Source organism: Capra hircus, chromosome 15 (genome assembly GCF_001704415.2).
Source record: "Capra hircus breed San Clemente chromosome 15, ASM170441v1, whole genome shotgun sequence".
Lineage (NCBI taxonomy): Eukaryota > Metazoa > Chordata > Mammalia > Artiodactyla > Bovidae > Capra > Capra hircus.
The window spans coordinates 9,010,989-9,030,457 of record NC_030822.1 but is presented as its reverse complement, the minus strand read 5'-3'; the positions used below and the strand labels follow the sequence as shown (position 1 = coordinate 9,030,457).

The following is a 19,469-nucleotide window of genomic DNA, read 5'->3' as shown; positions in this document are numbered from 1 at the left end:
TTCCTGAGCCAGAAAAAGACACTGACAAGTTGTTTGTTGACAGGGCTGCTACTGCTACTGCTAAGTCACTTCATTCGGGTCCAAATCTGTGCGACCCCATAGACGGCAGCCCACCAGGCTCCTCCATCCATGGGATTTTCCAGGCAAGAGTACTGGAGTGGGGTGCCATTGCCTTCTCTGGTTGACAGGGCTAAGTCACTTCAATTGCATCGGATTCTTTTTGACCCTATGGACTACAGACTGCCAGGCTCCTCTGTCCATGCAATTATCCAGGCAAGAATACTGGAGTGGTTTGCCATTTCCTTCTCCAGGGGCTCTTCCTGACCCAGGGATCAAACCCACGTCTCATGTCTCCTGCATTGGCAAGTGGGTTCTTTACCACTAAGAACCTTAATTTATGGATAAACTAAGCCTTAGTTTATGGGATGGGGGAAAGATAAAAATTATAGTCTGACCTTACCACTTTTCTCTCCTCTCAGTTCAAGGATAAATCCTTTCCCCTTCAATGTCACAAAGTATAATAAAGAGTAACGGATGCTGTGAAATTAGATTTGATAGTAGCAACAACGTAGGGTTGTTGATGGGGTATACTGAGCTTCCTGCAGGTTAAGCACTATATAACACAAAGTTTATTTTAAATACTTCCACAGTATAACTTGCACAAGGTGTAGTTAATTTAGCACTACTTCTGCTATTTTCACACTGTAAAGTGAAGTGAAGTGAAGTGACTCAGTCATGTCTGACTCTTTGCGACCCCATGGACTCTAGCCCACCAGGCTCCTTCGTCCATGGGATTTTCCAGGCAAGAGTACTGGAGTGGGTTGCCATTTCCTTCTCCAGGAGATCTTCCCAACCCAGGGATCGAACCCAGGCATCGCAGGCAGACGCTTTACCATCTGAGCCACCAGGGAAGCCTTCACACTGTAAGGTACGTGATTTAACACGGCTACTTAAAGATGTTTCTCCAGAACTCAGACAGATTGAAAACACTTAACATTTATTAAGTTTCTATTGTGTTCCAGGCATCGTGCTAAATTCTGTAAATACATTATCTCATTTAATCCTCCCTACAGAAAAGCTATGCCCATTTCATAAAAAAGCAGGGTACCCGACCTAGATTATACACCAAGTATAAGGGTGTATAGCCTGAAACTCAGATCTCTTCTCTCAAGCAAACTTTGTTTGCAAATAGGGCGCGGTCCTATTCTCAGTACTATGATAGAAGTCTGCACCGGCTGCAGGGAAAACAAACGAGGTGCATCTCAGACTCTCAGTGGAGTTCAGGATAAAAGTCAAACCCTGTTGCTCAGCGCATCATGACCAGGTCCCCCAACGCCTTCGCCCTTCCGCTGGGGCTCGGTCGCTCTTCCGGGACGGACCAAAGTAGCCGGCGCTTGGAAGTCTCTCGTCTTTTGTTAGGGGTGTGGGACTTCGGCAGAAGAAACGTCTTCATCCTCACCATCGCCACAGCCCACACTTAACGGGGCTCCACCGCACCCTTAATCTCTGGGTTCCCCTCGAACCCCAGCGCTGCCACCTTTACCTTCAGAGACACGGCCCTTTCGGCTCGAGGGACGCCGAGCCGCCCGGAGATCCGGGCTGTGGCGCCGGAAGAGGCGGCGGCGGCGCGTGACGTCAGAGGACGTGCTTGCCGCCGTGCTCCTGCGGCGGGGAAGTGCTGGAGTCGGGCCGGGGTCGTGAGATTCCCACAGACCGCTGGCGGCAGAGCAGGCCCGAGGCAGCGTGGGGTTCGCTTTAGCAAGAGCGGCTTTAAAACCTGCGCGCCCATCTCCTCTGGCAGGTGCGGCCTCCCGGCCTGTCGCTGCGACTTGTGGGGACCGTCCTGCGGTCCCTTCCTCAGGGGACTTCATTCAGGGCCTCCCGTTGGTGTGTGTGGGGTGAAACGGGTCTAAAATAAAGTTGCTTACGCCTTATTGAGAGGACCAGACTCTTTCACCTTCGAGCATCGGTTAATTCTCACTCGGACCGTGAGAGAGGTATTGGCTCCTCTGTTGACAGAGGAGGAAACTGACTCGGAAAGGGGAAGGCATTTACCTCAGGCCACGCCGCTGGGAAGGGTCAGATTCGGATTCAAAGCGAGTCCTTTGGCTGCCGCCGGAGCGCTCGCTCTTGGCCCTGGAAGCGGGGTTCTCGTGCTTAATTCGGGTAAAGAATCTCGGCGTGGAAGGTGGGGGTTAGTTAATAGTTTCCGAGACTTCGCAGATTCAGTCTGTCTGGGATGGGGTTCTGGAATCTGTATTTTCAGCAGCCGTGCGGCGCACGTAACAACACATCGCTCCCCTGTGAACACAGCAAGAATGATAGCTGGTTGTCGCGTTACGGTTTAAAAGGTTCCTCTACAAATCATGTGGGACTGGAGAGTAGGTATTTGGTTCTGCCCTTAACTCTGTGGGCAGATGGCAGCCTCCGTCCTCTGTCCACTTATTAAATAAGAAAACTTACATGCTTATCACTTGGGAGAATTTGTTAAACATACAGATTCCCAAGACCAGCTTAGTTCTACTGAGTCAGAAAGTCTGGGGGTGGGGCTGGGAATTTGTAGGCTAAACAAGCTATTAAAAAGAGCCTGTTAACCTTTGAGAACTTTGGAGTGAAGTTGTCTTGGACCTATGAAAAAATGGACTATAAGTCCGTACGTGCCTCCACCGTTCTCGTTGGATTTCGTTTGGTTTTGCCGATGTGTATGCTCTGTTTTTGATGTGGGCTAGACTTTTACTGGCAAAAATGTCAAATTAATATTACTGGTCATTATGGTGTGGATTTTTTACTTAAGGCTGGAACGTGATAAAATTTGATCGTTAATTACCTGTTGATTTCCTGAGTGACGCTGGGTGAACCACTTAACCTCGTGGCCCTTACACATCTGTTTATCATCGTTTTCTACAAAGCTTGTTTCAGTGACAGACAGCTGTATCCATCCAACATCAAATCTTCTGAGACAGGCCATAGGTGTTTTTGACAAGCTTCAAGGGAAGTTTGATGCAGCCTGTGATGATGGAGTATGGAAATGCCCTGGGTAACTGAGTTTTAGCCTATTTCTGAATCTTCATGTAGGTGGCATATCACAGTTCTGTTGTGTTGTTGTCTTGGGGGACTAATAATAATGTGGTTTATGGTAGATCCTGGTTATAGAATTTCTTAATATCTACTTTCTTGTGAATGAAGTGAAAGTACTTCAATAAGCTAAATCATTAAAAGATAAACATTGCAAAAGATAAACATTAAAAGCAGCATCCCCAAGTAACTTAGTAGGCTCCTGATTGAGATGTTGTGATCTCAGAGTTGATTTTATGTAGAAGCGCTGATTGCTATTAAGTCATCTCATCTACTTGAAAGGATTATAGTCAAAGCTTGGTAGTCAAAGCTTTCACAACCCCAACTTAAAGCGTGTTTGTTTGTTTGTTTTCCTTTAAACAGATACCACTGTGTAGTTTGAATCAGAAATGAAACAGTAGAAGTCTCGGTCAGCATGGAGGACAAAAGACGGCGAGCCCGAGTGCAGGGAGCCTGGGCTGGTCCTGCTAAGAGCCAGGCCACTGCTCAGCCAGGCAAGGAACTGTGGGGAATCTCCTGTTTTTGTGTGTGTGTGTGTGGACCAGTATCGTTCTCTTTTAATTAATGTTAAGGTTTGAATCTTCTCTCTTTTCAGCTCCCACTGCTGAGAACAATCTTCAACAGAGACCTGGTAAAACCTGGATGAACAAGGAGCAGCATCTGTCTGACAGACAGTTTGTGTTCAAAGAACCCCAGGAGGTAAATTCTTGTTTCTTCTTCAACAGTAACAAACATTTATTTATAAAAGCAACAGTCCCATAGTAGACACTCAAATAAATAGTGATTGAATAAGCTCACTAATAGAGAACTGAAAGGTCTGTAGTAATAATGAAACGTGGAGTATTAATTTCTTAGTATGTCTGAGAATTCTTAGTAGTCTTCCCCCAATTTATAGGCATATATACTTGCCTTTTTTTTTGCCAAGGGGATGTACTGTGACTAGAGGTTATACCATGACTACTGCTGCTACTTCTAAGTCGCTTCAATCGTGTCTGACTCTATGCGACCCCATGGACAGCAGCCCACCAGGCTCCCCCGTCCCTGGGATTCTCCAGGCAAGAACACTGGAGTGGGTTGCCATTTCCTTCTCCAGTGTATGAAAGTGAAAAGTGAAAGTGAAGTCGCTCAGTCGTGTCTGACTCTTAGCGACCCCATGGACTGGAGCCCACCAGGCTCCTCCATCTGTGGGATTTTCCAGGCAAGAGTCCTGGAGTGGGGTGCCAGTGCCTTCTCCGATACCATGACTAGAGTTTGCATTAGTTATCTAAGTTCTGCTGCTGCTGCTAAGTCGCTTCAGTTGTGTCCGACTCTGTACGACCCCATAGACTGCAGCCCACCAAGCTCCCTCATCCCTGGGATTTTCCAGGCAAGAGTACTGGAGTGGGGTGCCATTGCCTTCTCCATCTAAGTTCTAACAGTCCTAAAAATGCTAGTGTATCAAATATCTATGGAATTGGATTGAAATTTTAGCTACTGAATTGCTTAATCCCACTGGGAAAAATGTAAGAAACGGGGAAGAGTTGCTGTTTTTAATAACATGGGGAAAAGGAGCTAAAAATCAGGTATCTTGCTGTAGTAATGATTGCATAAATAATGATTAAAACCTCGTATTTCCTAGTATGTCTTCTGTTTTTAAAAATCCCTTGGAAAGAATGTTTTTCTTCAGAGTGCTTACTGCTAGGAAAACACATTAATTCCAATTTTGTCATCCTTTACTGCCTACTAGTCACTCTGGAGTAGTTCTAAGAAGAGTAGACCCAGAAGTTTCTGGTGGGATACGAAGAGCTTAGAATAAAACAGGGATAGTTTTAAACCTGCTTTATTTTAACTAGGAATGAAAGGATACCATAATTCTGCAAGGAAACCTCCCTGGGGATTAGGAATCATTCAGAAATAATATCTGACCGTTTCTCTGCAGGTGGTACGCAGAGCCCCAGAGCCACGAGTGATTGAGTAAGTACACTGCTGCCCTCCTGGAACTGTTGCCCACAGTGAAATGGAGAGCCCCAGATCTTTCCCTTGGCCTGGTTTTTCCATCTGGAAAAGATAATGGCCAATTAGTGTCTTAAATTTTAAGCTGGGATATCCCTGTCTCAGATATCTTTAAACCTGGTCTTTTGAGAAGCCTTTTTGAATTTGCTGATGGTGTGGAAAGTGCAACAAGATATCTGTTCCTTAAACTCAGACTGGTGTAGATTTCCTGACTCTGTTTGACTAACATATATACAGATAGGAGCTAAAATATCTCTTACGTAAAGACACAGAGGAATTTTTTTCCTCAGTCATTGAAACATGGTTCTTCAAAAAACCTTTTAGTATCAATTTATTAGCAGTGCTATGAAAACTGCTAGAAATCTAGAAGATTTTACAGTTCATTTATTAAAACCACAGAATTGTTCCAGAGCCATTAAATGATAATAAACATTTCTCTTATATTGATCTGTGTCTAAAAGTATTATTTTTTAAAATGATGAAAGATGCTTTGATTTCTCTTGTCTTGCTTCTCAATTTCCATCTAATGCAGATAAATTATCTGTAGAAAGCATGCTTTTATTTTAGCAAATTAACATTATATGTGTACTATTGCTCATGAGCAAGTATTAAGCTGTTTGGCTATTTGCAGGTCAACTTGTATATCTTAGAAAAGTTTGAAATTAACACAAGTATCATCATATTTTCAGAGAGGGTGTGTAGTTGTGGCCTGGCCACTAGTCAGCTATGTAACTAGTCCTTAGGTAAGTTATTACTGTCTCTCTGGACTTGTGTTTCCTTGCCTGTAATATTAAGAGGTTGGACTATATAGTCACTTGAGACCCAATCTGGTAGCTTTAACAGTCTTTGTTTTGCAAGTACAAATGTGATACTGCCTCCATTGATGGTAAGGAAAAGAAACAAAGCCAAGAAACCTGTTACAAGCTACAAATGGGACATTCAGGTTGAAAAAAAGGGACAATTGTGAATTTCCAAGACAGAGACAAAAAATGATGGTACTCATTCCTACTTGACCATAGGGTTTGTTAATTCTGTTTATCTAAAATTAGTTATGCTAGATTTTTTTAATAGCCAAAAACATCCCTGATATTTGGAGTGAACCATTTTCTAAATATGGCCCAAAATATAGCACTGAAATATGAGCACTCTAGGAAGTTTTATAGCCAACTAATATTTTGAAGCATGCTATATGTTTATGATAATAACTCTGCCTACATTTTGGCTCAGAGTGGCTTACACATCCACCTAAAGGGCCCAGCTCAGAGATTATGAACTGCTAAGTCACCTGGAAAAGGATGACGTAAATACTGTCCCTTTATATTATTCTCCATAACTTATCTCTGTGAGAAGCGTCTGACACAGCTATCTGGACAGAAACACCTATCCAATCTGGATCACATTTCTTACCATGACGTCCCCTTCTGTAACAGTTTTGTACTTTCATACATTTGATTAAGTTCAGTAAACTTTTTACTCTTCATCTGTTGTGTGCTAGGCACTAGGAGACAGAAAAGTCACCCATTCCAGCCCTGCAGCAGCTCATAGTCTAGTAAATGAAATAGACATGTAGTCTGACAAATCGTGATCGTGACTATCTTGGAACAGTATACTTCTAGGTGAGGTGTAGTGGTCACAGAGGATGAGCTATGTAACGTTATTTGACTGGATCACAGGTCAGGAAAGACTTAGACAAAGTGATACTGAGCTGAGATTCTGAAGGATGAATTAGAATTTTCCACTGGACCGAAGCTGGGGGCGAGTTGGATTGGGGGTGCTAGATAGTGGGGACACATGCCAGCATGTAGAAGAGCGTGGGATCAGACATGTGGTGGTATATTCAGGAGATTCCAAGCAGTAATTACCCTGAGGATGCTGAGTCTGTGGCAACTTTTATGAGGTGGAGCTCTATCATGGGGACCTTCTACTTTTGTTCCGTATATCTCTATTGCTCAATAGAGGGGATGCTCAATTTGGCGTCCCTTTTTATGATGATTCCTATGCCACATCAACCTGAATTATGGGTGAAATATGAATGTATAGAATAAGAATTTACTTTATCGTGGCCTTTGCCTTCACGGCCTGATTTTGTCAGGATTCTATACCCAGTGCCATTAATGGTTACCACCATCTTACCCCTTATCTCAGTGGTAGAAGAAGGTGGGGCTATATTTCCCTCATTGGGCACCCTTATCGGGAAGTGGTTTTGGTGAGCTGGGACTTTGTGCACTCCGAAGGACAACTCTTCCTTCTACTACGTGCAGTATGTTGTTTAACTTGGTACTAATAAATCTTTGTTTTCTTGGTTTCTTTAGTAAAGAGGGTGTGTATGAAATCAGCATGTCACCCACAGGCATATCTAGGTAAGTGAATTCTCACTAGAAAGGTACTATAGTTAATCACTTACTTCAAGTCTTTTGAAATATTTAGAATGTTTTCCTTGTAGAATGTTAACCTTGATTAAAGTATGTAACATCTGCCCCTTAAATTCCTGGAGAGCAAATATGTGGTAATATCTCCTTTTATACTAGCTTCAAAACATTTTCATCACCTCTCTGTCAGGTATAGTATAACTGTTACTTCTCCTGTTGTTCATGTGAGGAAATGAGGTCCAGGGAGAGTCAATACTTTGTCCTAGTGTTACATGGCAGTTTAATATTAAAGTTGAGTCTGGTCTCAACTTCTGTGCTGTGAGTGATATATTATTGTTGGGTTGTTGTAGTTGTTGTTCAGTCGCTAAGTCAGGTCCGACTCTTTGGACCCCGTGGACTGTAGCGTGCCGGGCTCCTTTGTCTTCCACTGTTTCCCGGAGTTTGCTCATACTCATGTCTGTTGAGCTGGTGATGCTGTCTAACCATCTCACCCCCTGCCATCTGCTTTTCCTTTTGCCTTCAGTCTTTCCCAGCATCAGGGTCTTTTCCAACAAGTCAGCTCTTCACGTCATATGGCCAAAGTATTGGAGCTTCAGCGTCAGTCCTCCCAATGAATATTCAGGAATGATTTCCTTTAGGATTGACTGGTTTGACCTCCTTTCAGTCCAGGGGACTCTCAAGAGTCTTCTCCAGCCTCACGATTTGAAAGGATCAGTTCTTTGGTGCTCAGCCTTTTTTGTGGTCCAGCTCTCACATCTGTAATGAGTACTGGAAAAACCGTAGCTTTGACTATACGGACCTTTGTCAGCAAGGTGATAGTCCTGCTTTCTAATACGCTATTTAGGTTTGTCATAGCTTTCCTTCCAAGGAGCCAGTGTCTTATAATTTCATGGCTATAGTCACCATCCCCAGTGATTTTTGGAGCCCAAGAAAAAAAATCTGTCACTGCTTCTGCTTTTTCCCCTTCTATTTGCCATGAAGTGATAAGACCAGATGCCATGATCTTAGTTTTTTGAATGTTGAGTTTCAAGCCAGCTTTTTCACTCTCCTCTTTCACCTTCATCAAGAGGCCCTTCATTTCCTCTTCACTTTCTGCCAGTAGAGTGGTATCATCTGCATATCTGAAGTTGTTGATATTTCTCGTGGCAATCTTGATTCCAGCTCAAGCTTCATCCAGCCCGACATTTCACCTGATGTACTCTGCATATAAGTTAAATAAGCAGGGGGACAATATACAGCCTTGATGTGCTCCTTTCCCAGTTTTGAAGCAGTCCCTTGTTCTATGTCTGGTTCTAACTGTTGCTTCTTGACCCACATTCTCAGGAGACAGGTAAGGTGGTCTGGTACTCCCATCTCTTGAAGAATTTTCCACAGTTCATTGTGATCCGCAGAGTCACAGGCTTTAGCATAGTCAATGAAGCAGAGGTAGATATTTTTCTGGAATTCCCTTGCTTTCTCCATGATCCAGCAAATGTTGGCAATTTGATCTCTGGTTCCTCTGCCTCTTCAAGACCCAGCTTGTACATCTGGACATTCTTAGTTAATGTACTGCTAAAGCCTACTTGGAAGATTTTGAGTATAATGTTGTTATCATATGAAATGAGTGCAATTGTATGATAGTTTGAACATTCTTTGACATTGCCCTTCTTTGGGATTGGAATGAAAACTGACCTTTTCCAGTCCTGTGGTCACTGCTGAGTTTCCCAAATTTGCTGACATACTGAGTGCAGCACTTTAACAGCATTATCTTTTAGGATTTTAAACAGCTCAGCTGGAATTCTCTCACCTGCACTAGCTTTGTTTGCAGTAATGCTTCCTAAGGCCCACTTGACTTCACACTCCAAGATGTCTGGCTCTAGGTGAATGACCACACCATCATGGTTATCCTGGTCATTACGACCTTTTTTGTATAGTTCTTCTGTGTACTCTTGTCACCTCTTCTTAATCTCTGCTGCTTCTGTTAGATCCTTAATGTTTCTGTCCTTCTTGAGCCCATCTTTGTATGAAATGTTCCCTTGGTATCTCAGTTTTCTTGAAGAGATCTCTAGTCTTTCCCCTTCTATTGTTTTCCTCTATTTCTTTGCATTGTTCACTGAAGAAGGCCTTCTTATCTCTCCTTGCTGTTCTCTGGAACTCTGCATTCAGTTAGGTGTGTCTTCCCCTTTCTCCATTGCCTTTTGCTTCTCTTCTTTCCTCAGCTCTTGGTAAAGCCTCCTCAGACAACAACTGCCTTCTTGCATTTCTTTTTCTTTGGGATTGTTTTGGTCACCACCTCCTATATAGAGTCCGTAGCTCTGCAGGCACTGTGTCTACCAGATCTAACACTTTGAATCTATTCGTCACTCCACTGTACAATCGTAAAGGGTTTGACTTAGGTCATACCTGAATGGTATAGTGGTTTTCACTACTATCTTCAATTTAAGCCTGAATTTTGCAATAAGGAGCTCATGATCTGAGCCACAGTCAGCTCCAGGTCTTGTTTTTGCTACCTGTATAGCGTTTCTCCATCTTGAGCTGTAAAGAACAGAATCTGATTTCAGTTTTGACCATCTGGTGAGGTCCATGCATAAAGTCATCTTTGGAGTTGTTAGAAAAGGGTGTTTGCTATGACCAGCATGTTCTCTTGACAAAACTAATAGCCTTTGCCCTGCATCGTTTTGTACTCTAAGGCCAAACTTACCTGTTATTTGGGGTATTTTTTGTGGACTTCCCTGGTAGCTCAGCTAGTAAAGCATCTGCCTGCAATGCAGGAGAACCCAGTTTGATTCCTGGGTTGGGAAGATACGCTGGAGAAGGGAAAGGCTACCCACTCCAGTATTCTTGGGCTTCCCTGGTGGCTCAGCTGATAAAGCATCTGCCTGCAATGTGGGAAACCTAGGTTTGATCCCTGGTTTGGGAAGATCCCCTGGAGAAGGGAAAGGCTACCCACTTCAGTATTCTGGCCTGGAGGATTCCATGGACTGTATAGTCCATAGGGTCACAAAAAGTCGGACACGACTGACTGACTTTCACTTTCACTTTTGGGTATTTCTTGACTTCCTACATTTGCATTTCAATCCCCTATGATGAAAAGAACATCTTTTTTGTGTGTTAGTTCTAGAAGGTGTTGTAGATCTTCATAGAACCAGTCAACTTCAGCTTCTTCGGCATCAGTTGTTGGGGCATAGACTTGGATGACTGTATTATTGAATGGTTTGCCTTGGAAATGAACTAAGATCATTCTGTCATTTTTGAGGTTGGACTCAAGTACTGCATTTGGGACTCTTCTGTTGACTGCGAGGGCTACTCCACTTCTTCTAAAGGATTCTTGTCCACAGTAGTAGATATCATGATCATCTGAACTAAATTCACCTGTTTGTGAATTTAATTCATTTTAGTTCACTGATCCATTTTGGTTCACTGATCCGTAACATGTCAATGTTCAGTCTTACTATCTCCAGCTTGACCATGTCCAGTTTACCTTGATTCATGGATCTAACATTCCAAGTTCCTATGAAATACCGTTCTTTACAGCATTGGACTTTACTTTCCCCACCAGACACATCCGCAGCTGAGCGACATTTCTGCTTTTACCCAACCACTTCATTCTCTCTGGAGCTTTTAGTAATTGCCCTCTGCTCTTCTCTAATAACATGTTGGGTACCTTCAGACCTGGGTAGGGGGGAGGGGGCTCGTCTTCTGGTGTCGTATCTTTTTGTCTTTTCACGCTGCTCACTGGGTTCTTGCAGCAAGAATCCTAGGGTGGGTGCCGCTTCCTCCTCCAGTGTGCCGGGTTCTGTCACAACTCTGCCCTGTGCGCCATCTGTCTTGGGTGGCCCTGCACAGCATGGCTTATAGCTTCATTGAGTTACACAGACCCCTTCACCATGACAAGACTGTGATCCACGAAGGGGATTGCTTATTATTGCATGGATTATTATGTTAATCATGCATTATTATATATAGTATATGTTAAGTTATATTGTATTGCTATATAAAGGTAGATTTCAATAATATTGAAGCATATGCAGTTTAGGGTATGTTAGGCTGTAGCCATTATTTCATTTTGAAAGCATCACCTTAGGGCATGTTACTGTAAATTAAGGAGATGTTTAAAGAAATCAGAATTCATGTATCTAAGTGAATTGCTTAGAAAGAGTAGCTTTTGCATTTGGAAGTCTCTGTAGTTAGTCCAGTGGCACTGCCATTGTTAAAACCCTTTTCGGAACTTCCGTTTTCAGAACTTCCCTTTTAGAGCAAGTTTAATAGTCACACAAGGAAACCAGTTGCATTCTTTTTGTTACATGTCATTGTTAACCTGGTATGGCTTCAGGTGAGCTCTTTAAAATATCAACTCACAATACGTGTAAGCCGAATTATTATGCTTTACACTGGAACCTTACACAGTGCTGTATGTCCATTATATCTCAGTAAGACTGGAAACAAAATAATAATTCAGATCAAACATTGTAAACTGTACAGCTGGTTAAAATAAAAAAATTCCTTGTTAAACTGTTAAAAAAAAAATCACACGTACCTTCAAAGAGTGAAAATTTATTACCAGCAAGGCTGTAGAAGAGCATGTTCCTGTCTTTCAGAACATTTCTTAAGAAAGTTATCCAGAAATTCAAATGCATTGTTAAAATGAAATCTTATATTAGGGACATTGAAATCAAAACCACAGTGATATACCACTTTATATTCACTAGAATTTCCACAGTCAAAAAGACAGCAATAAGTGTTATTATAAGAGAGAAAGTGGAAAAACTAGAGCCTTCCTCTATTCCTGGTGGAATGTAAAATAGTACAGTCCACTTAGAAAAAAGTTTGGTGGTTTCTTAAAAAGTTAAGCATACCTTTATCACATGACCCAGCAGTTTCACGCTTAGCTATCTGATTTCAAGAGAAATGAAAACATACATCCATACAAAGACTTGTGTGTGAAGGTTCATAGCAGCCTTCAAAATAGACAAAAGTAGAAACAACTCAAATCTCCATCAATTGGTGAATGGACAAACAAAAGGTGTTATATCTATATAATGGAATATTTTATTCCACCATAAAAAGAAATGTTGTTTTGATAATGTGCTACAACATGGATAAACCTTGAAGACATTACACTAAGTTGAATTTTACAGTATATTATACTATACCTCAGTAAAGGAGAGAAAAAAAGATATCCAAAACAATTCTGAGCTGACTTGGCATTGTTGAAATGAGTGTCTATTCAGTGAGATAAAAAATCCTCGTTTGGATATCTTTAGTTTGTTATAGTTATAAATGATTGCTTTCCCTACGATTGGCATAGTCTCGGAAGACTGTCAATTGTTAAAGTAACACAGGGCCAAGCATTTTATTATTCTGCTTTTCACAATGATGCTATCAGGTGGAGATCATCTTTGTGTGACAGATGAGAAAAGCCAAGGTTCCGAGAGGTTAAGTAACTCGTCCAAGGTTTCACAGCCCAGCAGTGCTGGGGTAGTATTTGAACCATGTCTGTGAAAGCTGTCGTGTACCTCCTTATCCTTCATTGCCTGTTTTATTGCCTGTCTTAACTTGGCAGAGATTGGTTTTTCATCTGGAGCATCATGATCTGGATGATACCACCCTCTGGGGGTGTGGCAAGATGATTTCATCTACCCACGAAAGGAAGCATCGTCCAGATTCGTTTACTCCGCTGATGGTTGGAGTCCACCCGTCTTCTGTGTTCTTTAGTTAGGAGCTGTTCTTTCTGCCTCCAGGGTGTGTTTGTGTCCTGGCTTCGTTGACTTGAAAGAGGCCAACTCAGTGTTTGAACAGCTTTGTCGGGATGTTCCCTGGAAGCAGAGGACCGGCATCAGAGACGGTAAGTGGATATCTTGGGATCACAGTTGTTGATGTTTGGCCCTCCTTTCCAGATTGTTTTCCAGTACGCTTGCGTCTTGGCATCACAGCCAGATTTGCACAGATGTTCAAAGCCTAACTGGAACCCTAAGCAGAGGCAGGAATTCGCCAAAGGGGACAGGGCAGAGTGTTCCTCGCAGAAGACACAGCGCATGGTCCTCAGTGTGTGGCAGAGGTGGGCTTTCAAGGAAAGGAAGGAAGTTTGGTTTGGCTGAGCTGTGGTTGACGTGCTTATCTCCCTTAGTGTTTGATCACTGTTCATTACTTCAGACAATGCCAGCTTCCCTCTTTCTTCATAGAAGCTTCTAGAACTTGTTTTTTTCTGATTCTGTTCGGCATCTGTTCTTTCCATCATCTTTTTGTTGTCACTCTAGTCTCACTAGAAGTCTCCTTTAGCTTCAGGATTTGCAGCATTCTCCTGAGCTTGTAAGATTGCCTGACTTGGAGTGGGTGCTACACAAGCAGCAGTACCTGCTGTACCAAAGGTGGTCACTGGGGGGCGTTGGTGCTCTAGCATAGAATCTTTCTTTTTTTCCTGGAACATTGAGTGATTTTAAATTTTCTGTGGAGAAAGAGGCAAAGTATACTGGCATCACTTTTGTAACAAGCATCAGAAGGAGAGTCGGCTCTTTCAGGGCAGCCTTCTAATTCCCAGCAGTTTCTACAGCAGGGCTTTTGGTGACAGACTTAGCTTCAATTGCTGGCTCTTTCAAAGTGATTGTTTATTTTAGACAAATGATATAGCTAAGTAATTTTCTGATTCTTAATTTTTCTGATCAAGAAAATAGAGCTAATAATAATACCTATCTTGCAAGGTTGTTGTGATAATTAAATGAGACAGTGCCTGATAACGTACTTAACAGAATACTTGGCACATAGTAAGCCTTCAGTGAATGTTAACTGCTTTTATTATTATTGTTGTTGTAGTGGTTGCAGTCAGTTGTAGGGAAAAATAGCAGATCTGTGGGTAGCTCCTTCTTTAATTATAAAGTGGACATCAAAAACTTCTGATTAAAATTAAATATGTGCTATGGTGGGTCAGAGCACCTTTTTCTTTATTTGGAATTAAAAGGGCTTAGATAGTGGTGGCACATGGGTGAACAGTTGGTTTTGTTTCCTGTATGGACGTTCATGCCACAATTTCCTACCTGCAAGGGTTCAAACTCCATGTCCTGCATCTTAGGCCCTCCCTAATGTGAATCCTCTGTCCTGCGGTGTGACTCCTTCACTCTGGTTTGTGTCACCACTGACACAAATGGGTCACACGCATTCTTACCCCAGAGCTTCACTCGTACTGGTTCTGCCAGTATACCCTTTCTTCCCATCCTTTTAGCTGTCGCCATGCCACTCCTGAGGTCCCGTGCCCTTTATGAAGGTGGAACTTGGGTCAGAGCCCATCCTGCCTCTTCCTTTGTATTTCTCATAGCTCCCTATACATTACTAGGCAGGGTGTTGGCACTCGGTAGGTACACGTAAAATAGCATCGAACCCTTTCAAAGGCCCTGTATTTTCTTTCTTAGATGTAACTTACCAGCAACCAAGACTTACAGCATGGTATGGAGAACTTCCTTACACTTATTCAAGAATCACTATGGAACCAAATCCTCACGTATGTTGGAATGTTGTTATTGATATAGTTTTATAGACGATATACTGTGCCTGTAGAGTACTGTGAAATAACAATAAATGACCTTGCGGAGCTGCGCGGTGGTTCCTAGTTCAAAAAGTCCTCTGAGTTCAAACACTGAGTCTTTGTGTTTATCACCATGGATGTGCTTTTGATCCACAGATGAAGTCAGAGGATGAGAAAAAAAAAAATGGAACTAGGGTAAACTAGAACCAGACGCAAGGATTTCAGAGAAATGAATCATTTATTTTCCTAATCTCCTCCTTCCCCAAGCTTTTCTGCCATAGCCCTTTGTGTATCTCCTGGTATATATTTGCTCTGGTTCCAAATCCTTACGACTGACCAGTGAGGGCAGAATGTTTCTTTCCATGTCTCAGGCTCTTTTCCCATTTGTGAGAAAAATCTGTTGCTTTTCTTGTTGACTTTGTATTCATTCTGTGGCTGCAGTTCTCATACTTATCATTGCTTTGGCTTGTCTCTACTGCTTCTTGTGTTTTTAAAAATGTCCATGAAAGACGAAGAGATTCTAATGTATAAATTAAGCTTATCCAGATGATGGAATTAAGATCCAAGAAATAGCTCTCTGTTTAGTCCTTGGAATCTTGCCTTTGGCAAATAATAATATGGTTTTTGTGGTTTTTTTTTTTGAAGGAGACTTTGAAGAAAATGGAGTTTTGCTTATGGCATTGGAATAAAGAGAAATGTGACCCATTTAGAACTCCTAGTAATTTCTTATCATAAACTAGCCTTTTACTAAAATGTTCAGGGATTAAGTATTGACTGAAGGGAACATGACTTTTTCACATGAAGGGATAGATGGGTGCTCTGGTTTCTAAGGCTACATTTAGAATGTAACCCAGGGAAGTACTGAGGAGACCCTTTATATCTGAAATTGACTTGGAAACATGAAGAGAATCGAACTAAGCCAGTCCAACATAAACTGCTGGATATGTTTCTGTCAGAATTAGTGTATCTTCTTATCGACAGTTATAACAGAGAAGTTGAGGATTAAGTAGCCTGTGGGAAAGAAGTTCTTTCATTCTAGCTGATCTTTCAGAACAGGATTTCTCAACCTTGGTATCGCTGACATTGCAAACACGACAACTCTTTGTTGTTCGGTTGCCCTGCGCATTGTAGGATGGTTAGCCGTATCTGTGACTTCTGCCCCCTAGATGCCAGAGGCACCCCTTACCCAGTCAAGGCAGCCAAAAATGACTCTGGACGTTGCTAAACATCTGTTGGGGTTCCAAATTGACCTTGCTTGAGAACCACTGCTTTAGATTAAACATAAGACATGTAAGGTCTGCTGAGGTAGAGTGACCACTTATGCTTGGGGACATTTTGACAGCTCTTCAAAAGAATTGTTTAAATGACAACCCTTTTCTCATATTGTAAGTAATATGTGTTGTATTACTGAAAATTTAGAAACTGCAGGTAAATATGAAGAATATTAAAATTTTGAATAGTGCTTCCATCTGATGATTTGGTTCCAGTCTTTTTTTCTTTTTAAGCAAATATATGTAGAGAATTTCTCTATAAAAATAAAATCAGTTATTCATATACTACATTTAATTTTGCTGTATTATTAACATATTGTAGTATCATAAGGTTGTCATATTAGAATTCTTTAATTTGAATTTGACTGGCTCATAACTTTGTACTTATTGCTAATAGATTTAGTTTTATACCATCTGGAACAAAATCAAAACAGACGTCCCTTTCTCAGATTTTTTAAGAGAAGATTCCCTAATGTGTATATATGTGTTGGGGATATTAGTTTAATATTAAAGTTGTTTTTACCTCAAGCTTAGTATTCCATAGCAAGGAGGAGGTTCAATCATAGGTACTTAAACGTCTTTTAGTCTGGTTTTGGCTGCACTGGGTTTTCATTGCAGCATGCAGGCTTTCGCTAGTTGCAGCACGTGGGGGCTTCTCTAGTTGCAACTTGCAGGCTTCCGTCATTGTGGAGCATGGGCAGGTGGCTTCTAGAGCGCATGGGATCAGTAGTTGCTGCTTGCGGGCTTGCTAGTTGCCCTGAGGCATGTGGGATCTTATTCCCTAACCAGGGATCAAACCCGTGTTCCGTACACTGGAAGGTGGATTCTTAACCAGTGGACCACCAGGGAAGTCCCTTTTAGTCTTTTTTCCAAACTAAATCCTATATGAATCCACTGTGTGGAAATAAAAGAGTACCCTCACTGACTGGTAGTCTCACCAGCTTGACCTCTCCTCCTTTCTCCTCCTGTGGTCCCAGAGGCATCTCTGTGGTACCTGGGTCTCTGCAAAACACTGTTTGAAGTCCATCAAATAGGTCCTTGTATTTTCTCATACTCTTTTCCTCAAATGTCTTTTAAGGATAGAATGTCTTCACTGAACAGTGAGATGACGCTGGATTTTAATTTAGACTTTCAGTTCTGCGGGATCTGTATTTAGAGTATTGGTTGGAGAGTCTAAATTAATCCCCTAGTTCATTATTCCTTGTTTTCTCCTTTTCTACTTACTTCACCACCAAAAATAACGAAGAAAAAAAAATATATTCACTTAGAAACATAATGCAGACTTGGTGTTAGCTCAGTCCCTGAGCAAGTCAAGGAAGTGCTAATTAGCTTCTCAGTTACATTGCCGAAAAGCTATCCTCCTCCTTTACGTTCTTGTGTTTCTTGTGAAGTGTGTGATTCTAGCATCTGATCTTTATCGCCACGAAGATAAGCTGCTTCTTGTTGTCATTCAGTCATGGCTGATTCTTTGCGATCACATGGACTGCAGCGTGCTAGGCCTCCCTGTCCCTCACCACCTCCCAGAGTTCACCCAAGTTCTTGTCGTTGAATCAGTGAGTCTTTCCAACCATCTCATCTGCTGCCGTCTTCTCCTCTTGCCTTCAGTCTTTCCCAGTATCGAGCTTCCCAGGTGGTCCTAGTGGTAAAGAATGGCCTGCCAATACAGGAGACTTAAGATACACAGGTTCAGTCCCTGGGTTGGGAAGATCCCCTAGAGAAGGAAATTGGAACCCACTGTAGTAGTCTTGCCTGGAGAATCCCATGGACAGAGGAGCTTGGTGGGCTACAGTTCATGGGGTCGCAAAAAGAGTCAGATATGACTTAGGGACTAAACAGTTATCTATAGCCCTTGAGAAAGAACTAAATATCCTTGACTATGCTTCAGTTCAGTTCAGTCGCTCAGTCATGTCCGACTCTGCGACCCCATGAATCGCAGCACGCCAGGCCTCCCTGTCCATCACCAACTCCGGGAGTTCACTCAAACTCCCGTCCGTCGAGTCAGTGATGCCATCCAGCCATCTCATCCTCTGTCGTCTCCTTCTCCTCCTGCCCCTAATCCCTCCCAGCATCAGTCTTTTCCAATGAGTCAACTCTTCGCATGAGGTGGACAAAGTACTGGAGTTTCAGCTTCAGCATCATTCCTTCCAAAGAAAGGCTGATCTCCTCTAGAATGGATTGGTTGGATCTCCTTGCAGTTCAAGGGACTCTCAAGAGTCTTCTCCAACACCACAGTTCAAAAGCATCAATTCTTTGGCACTTAGCTTTCTTCACAGTCCAACTCTCACATCCATACATGACTGCTGGAAAAACCTTGACTAGAAGGACCTTTGTTGCCAAAGTAACGTCTCTGCTTTTGAATATGCTATCTAGGTTGGTCATAACTTTTCTTCCAAGGAGTAAGCGTCTTTTAATTTCATGGCTGCAGTCACCATCTGCAGTGATTTTGGAGCCCAAAAAAATAAAGTCTGACACTGTTTCCACTGTTTCCCCATCTGTTTGCTGTGAAGTGATGGGACCAGATGCCATGATTTTAGTTTTCTGAATGTTGAGCTTTAAGCCAACTTTTTCACTCTCCTGTTTCACTTTCATCAAGAGGCTTTTTAGTTCCTCTTCCAACAACACAAGAGAAGACTCTACACATGGACATCACCAGATAAGCAACACCAAAATCAGACTGATTATATTTTTTATAGCCAAAGATGGAGAAGCTCTATACAGTCAGCAAAAACAAGACCGGGAGCTGACTGTGGCTCAGATCATGAACTCCTTATTACCAAATTCAGACTTAAAATTGAAGAAAATAGGGAAAACCACTAGACCATTCAGGTATGACCTAAATCAAATCCCTTATGATTATACACTGGAAGTGAGGAATAGATTTAAGGGACTAGATCTGATAGATAGAGTGCCTGATGAACTATGGACTGAGGTTCGTGACACTGTACAGGAGACAGGGATCAAGACCATCTCCATGGAAAAGAAATGCAAAAAAGCAAAATGGCTGTCTGGGGAGGCCTTACAAATAGCTGTGAAAAGAAGAGAGGCGAAAAGCAAAGAAGAAAAGGAAAGATACAAGCATCTGAATGCAGAGTTCCAAAGAATAGCAAGAAGAGATAAGAAAGCCTTCCTCAGCCATCAATGCAAAGAAATAGAGGAAAACAACAGAATGGGAAGACTAGAGATCTCTTCAAGAAAATTAGAGATACCAAGGGAACATTTCATGCAAAGATGGGCTCGATAAAGGACAGAAATGGTATGGACCTAACA

The 19,469-nt window shown here is 42.2% G+C and overlaps 1 protein-coding gene across 5 annotated transcripts in view; it reads left to right on the top strand.

Annotated features, from left to right (window-relative positions):
• ALKBH3 (alkB homolog 3, alpha-ketoglutaratedependent dioxygenase) overlaps window positions 1,012–19,469 on the top strand; it is a 44,642-nt gene continuing 26,184 nt past the window's right edge. Inside the window, exons 1-8 of one of the 5 annotated variants that reach the window (XM_018059220.1) lie at window positions 1,013–1,801; window positions 2,910–3,037; window positions 3,439–3,569; window positions 3,671–3,774; window positions 4,994–5,028; window positions 7,380–7,427; window positions 13,157–13,260; window positions 14,819–14,907. In XM_018059220.1, coding sequence (XP_017914709.1) covers window positions 3,491–3,569; window positions 3,671–3,774; window positions 4,994–5,028; window positions 7,380–7,427; window positions 13,157–13,260; window positions 14,819–14,907 — 459 coding nt within the window. In that variant the 5' untranslated portion in view covers window positions 1,013–1,801; window positions 2,910–3,037; window positions 3,439–3,490. The other 4 variants (XM_018059223.1, XM_005690132.3, XM_018059221.1 and 1 more) reach the window with 4 other exon arrangements.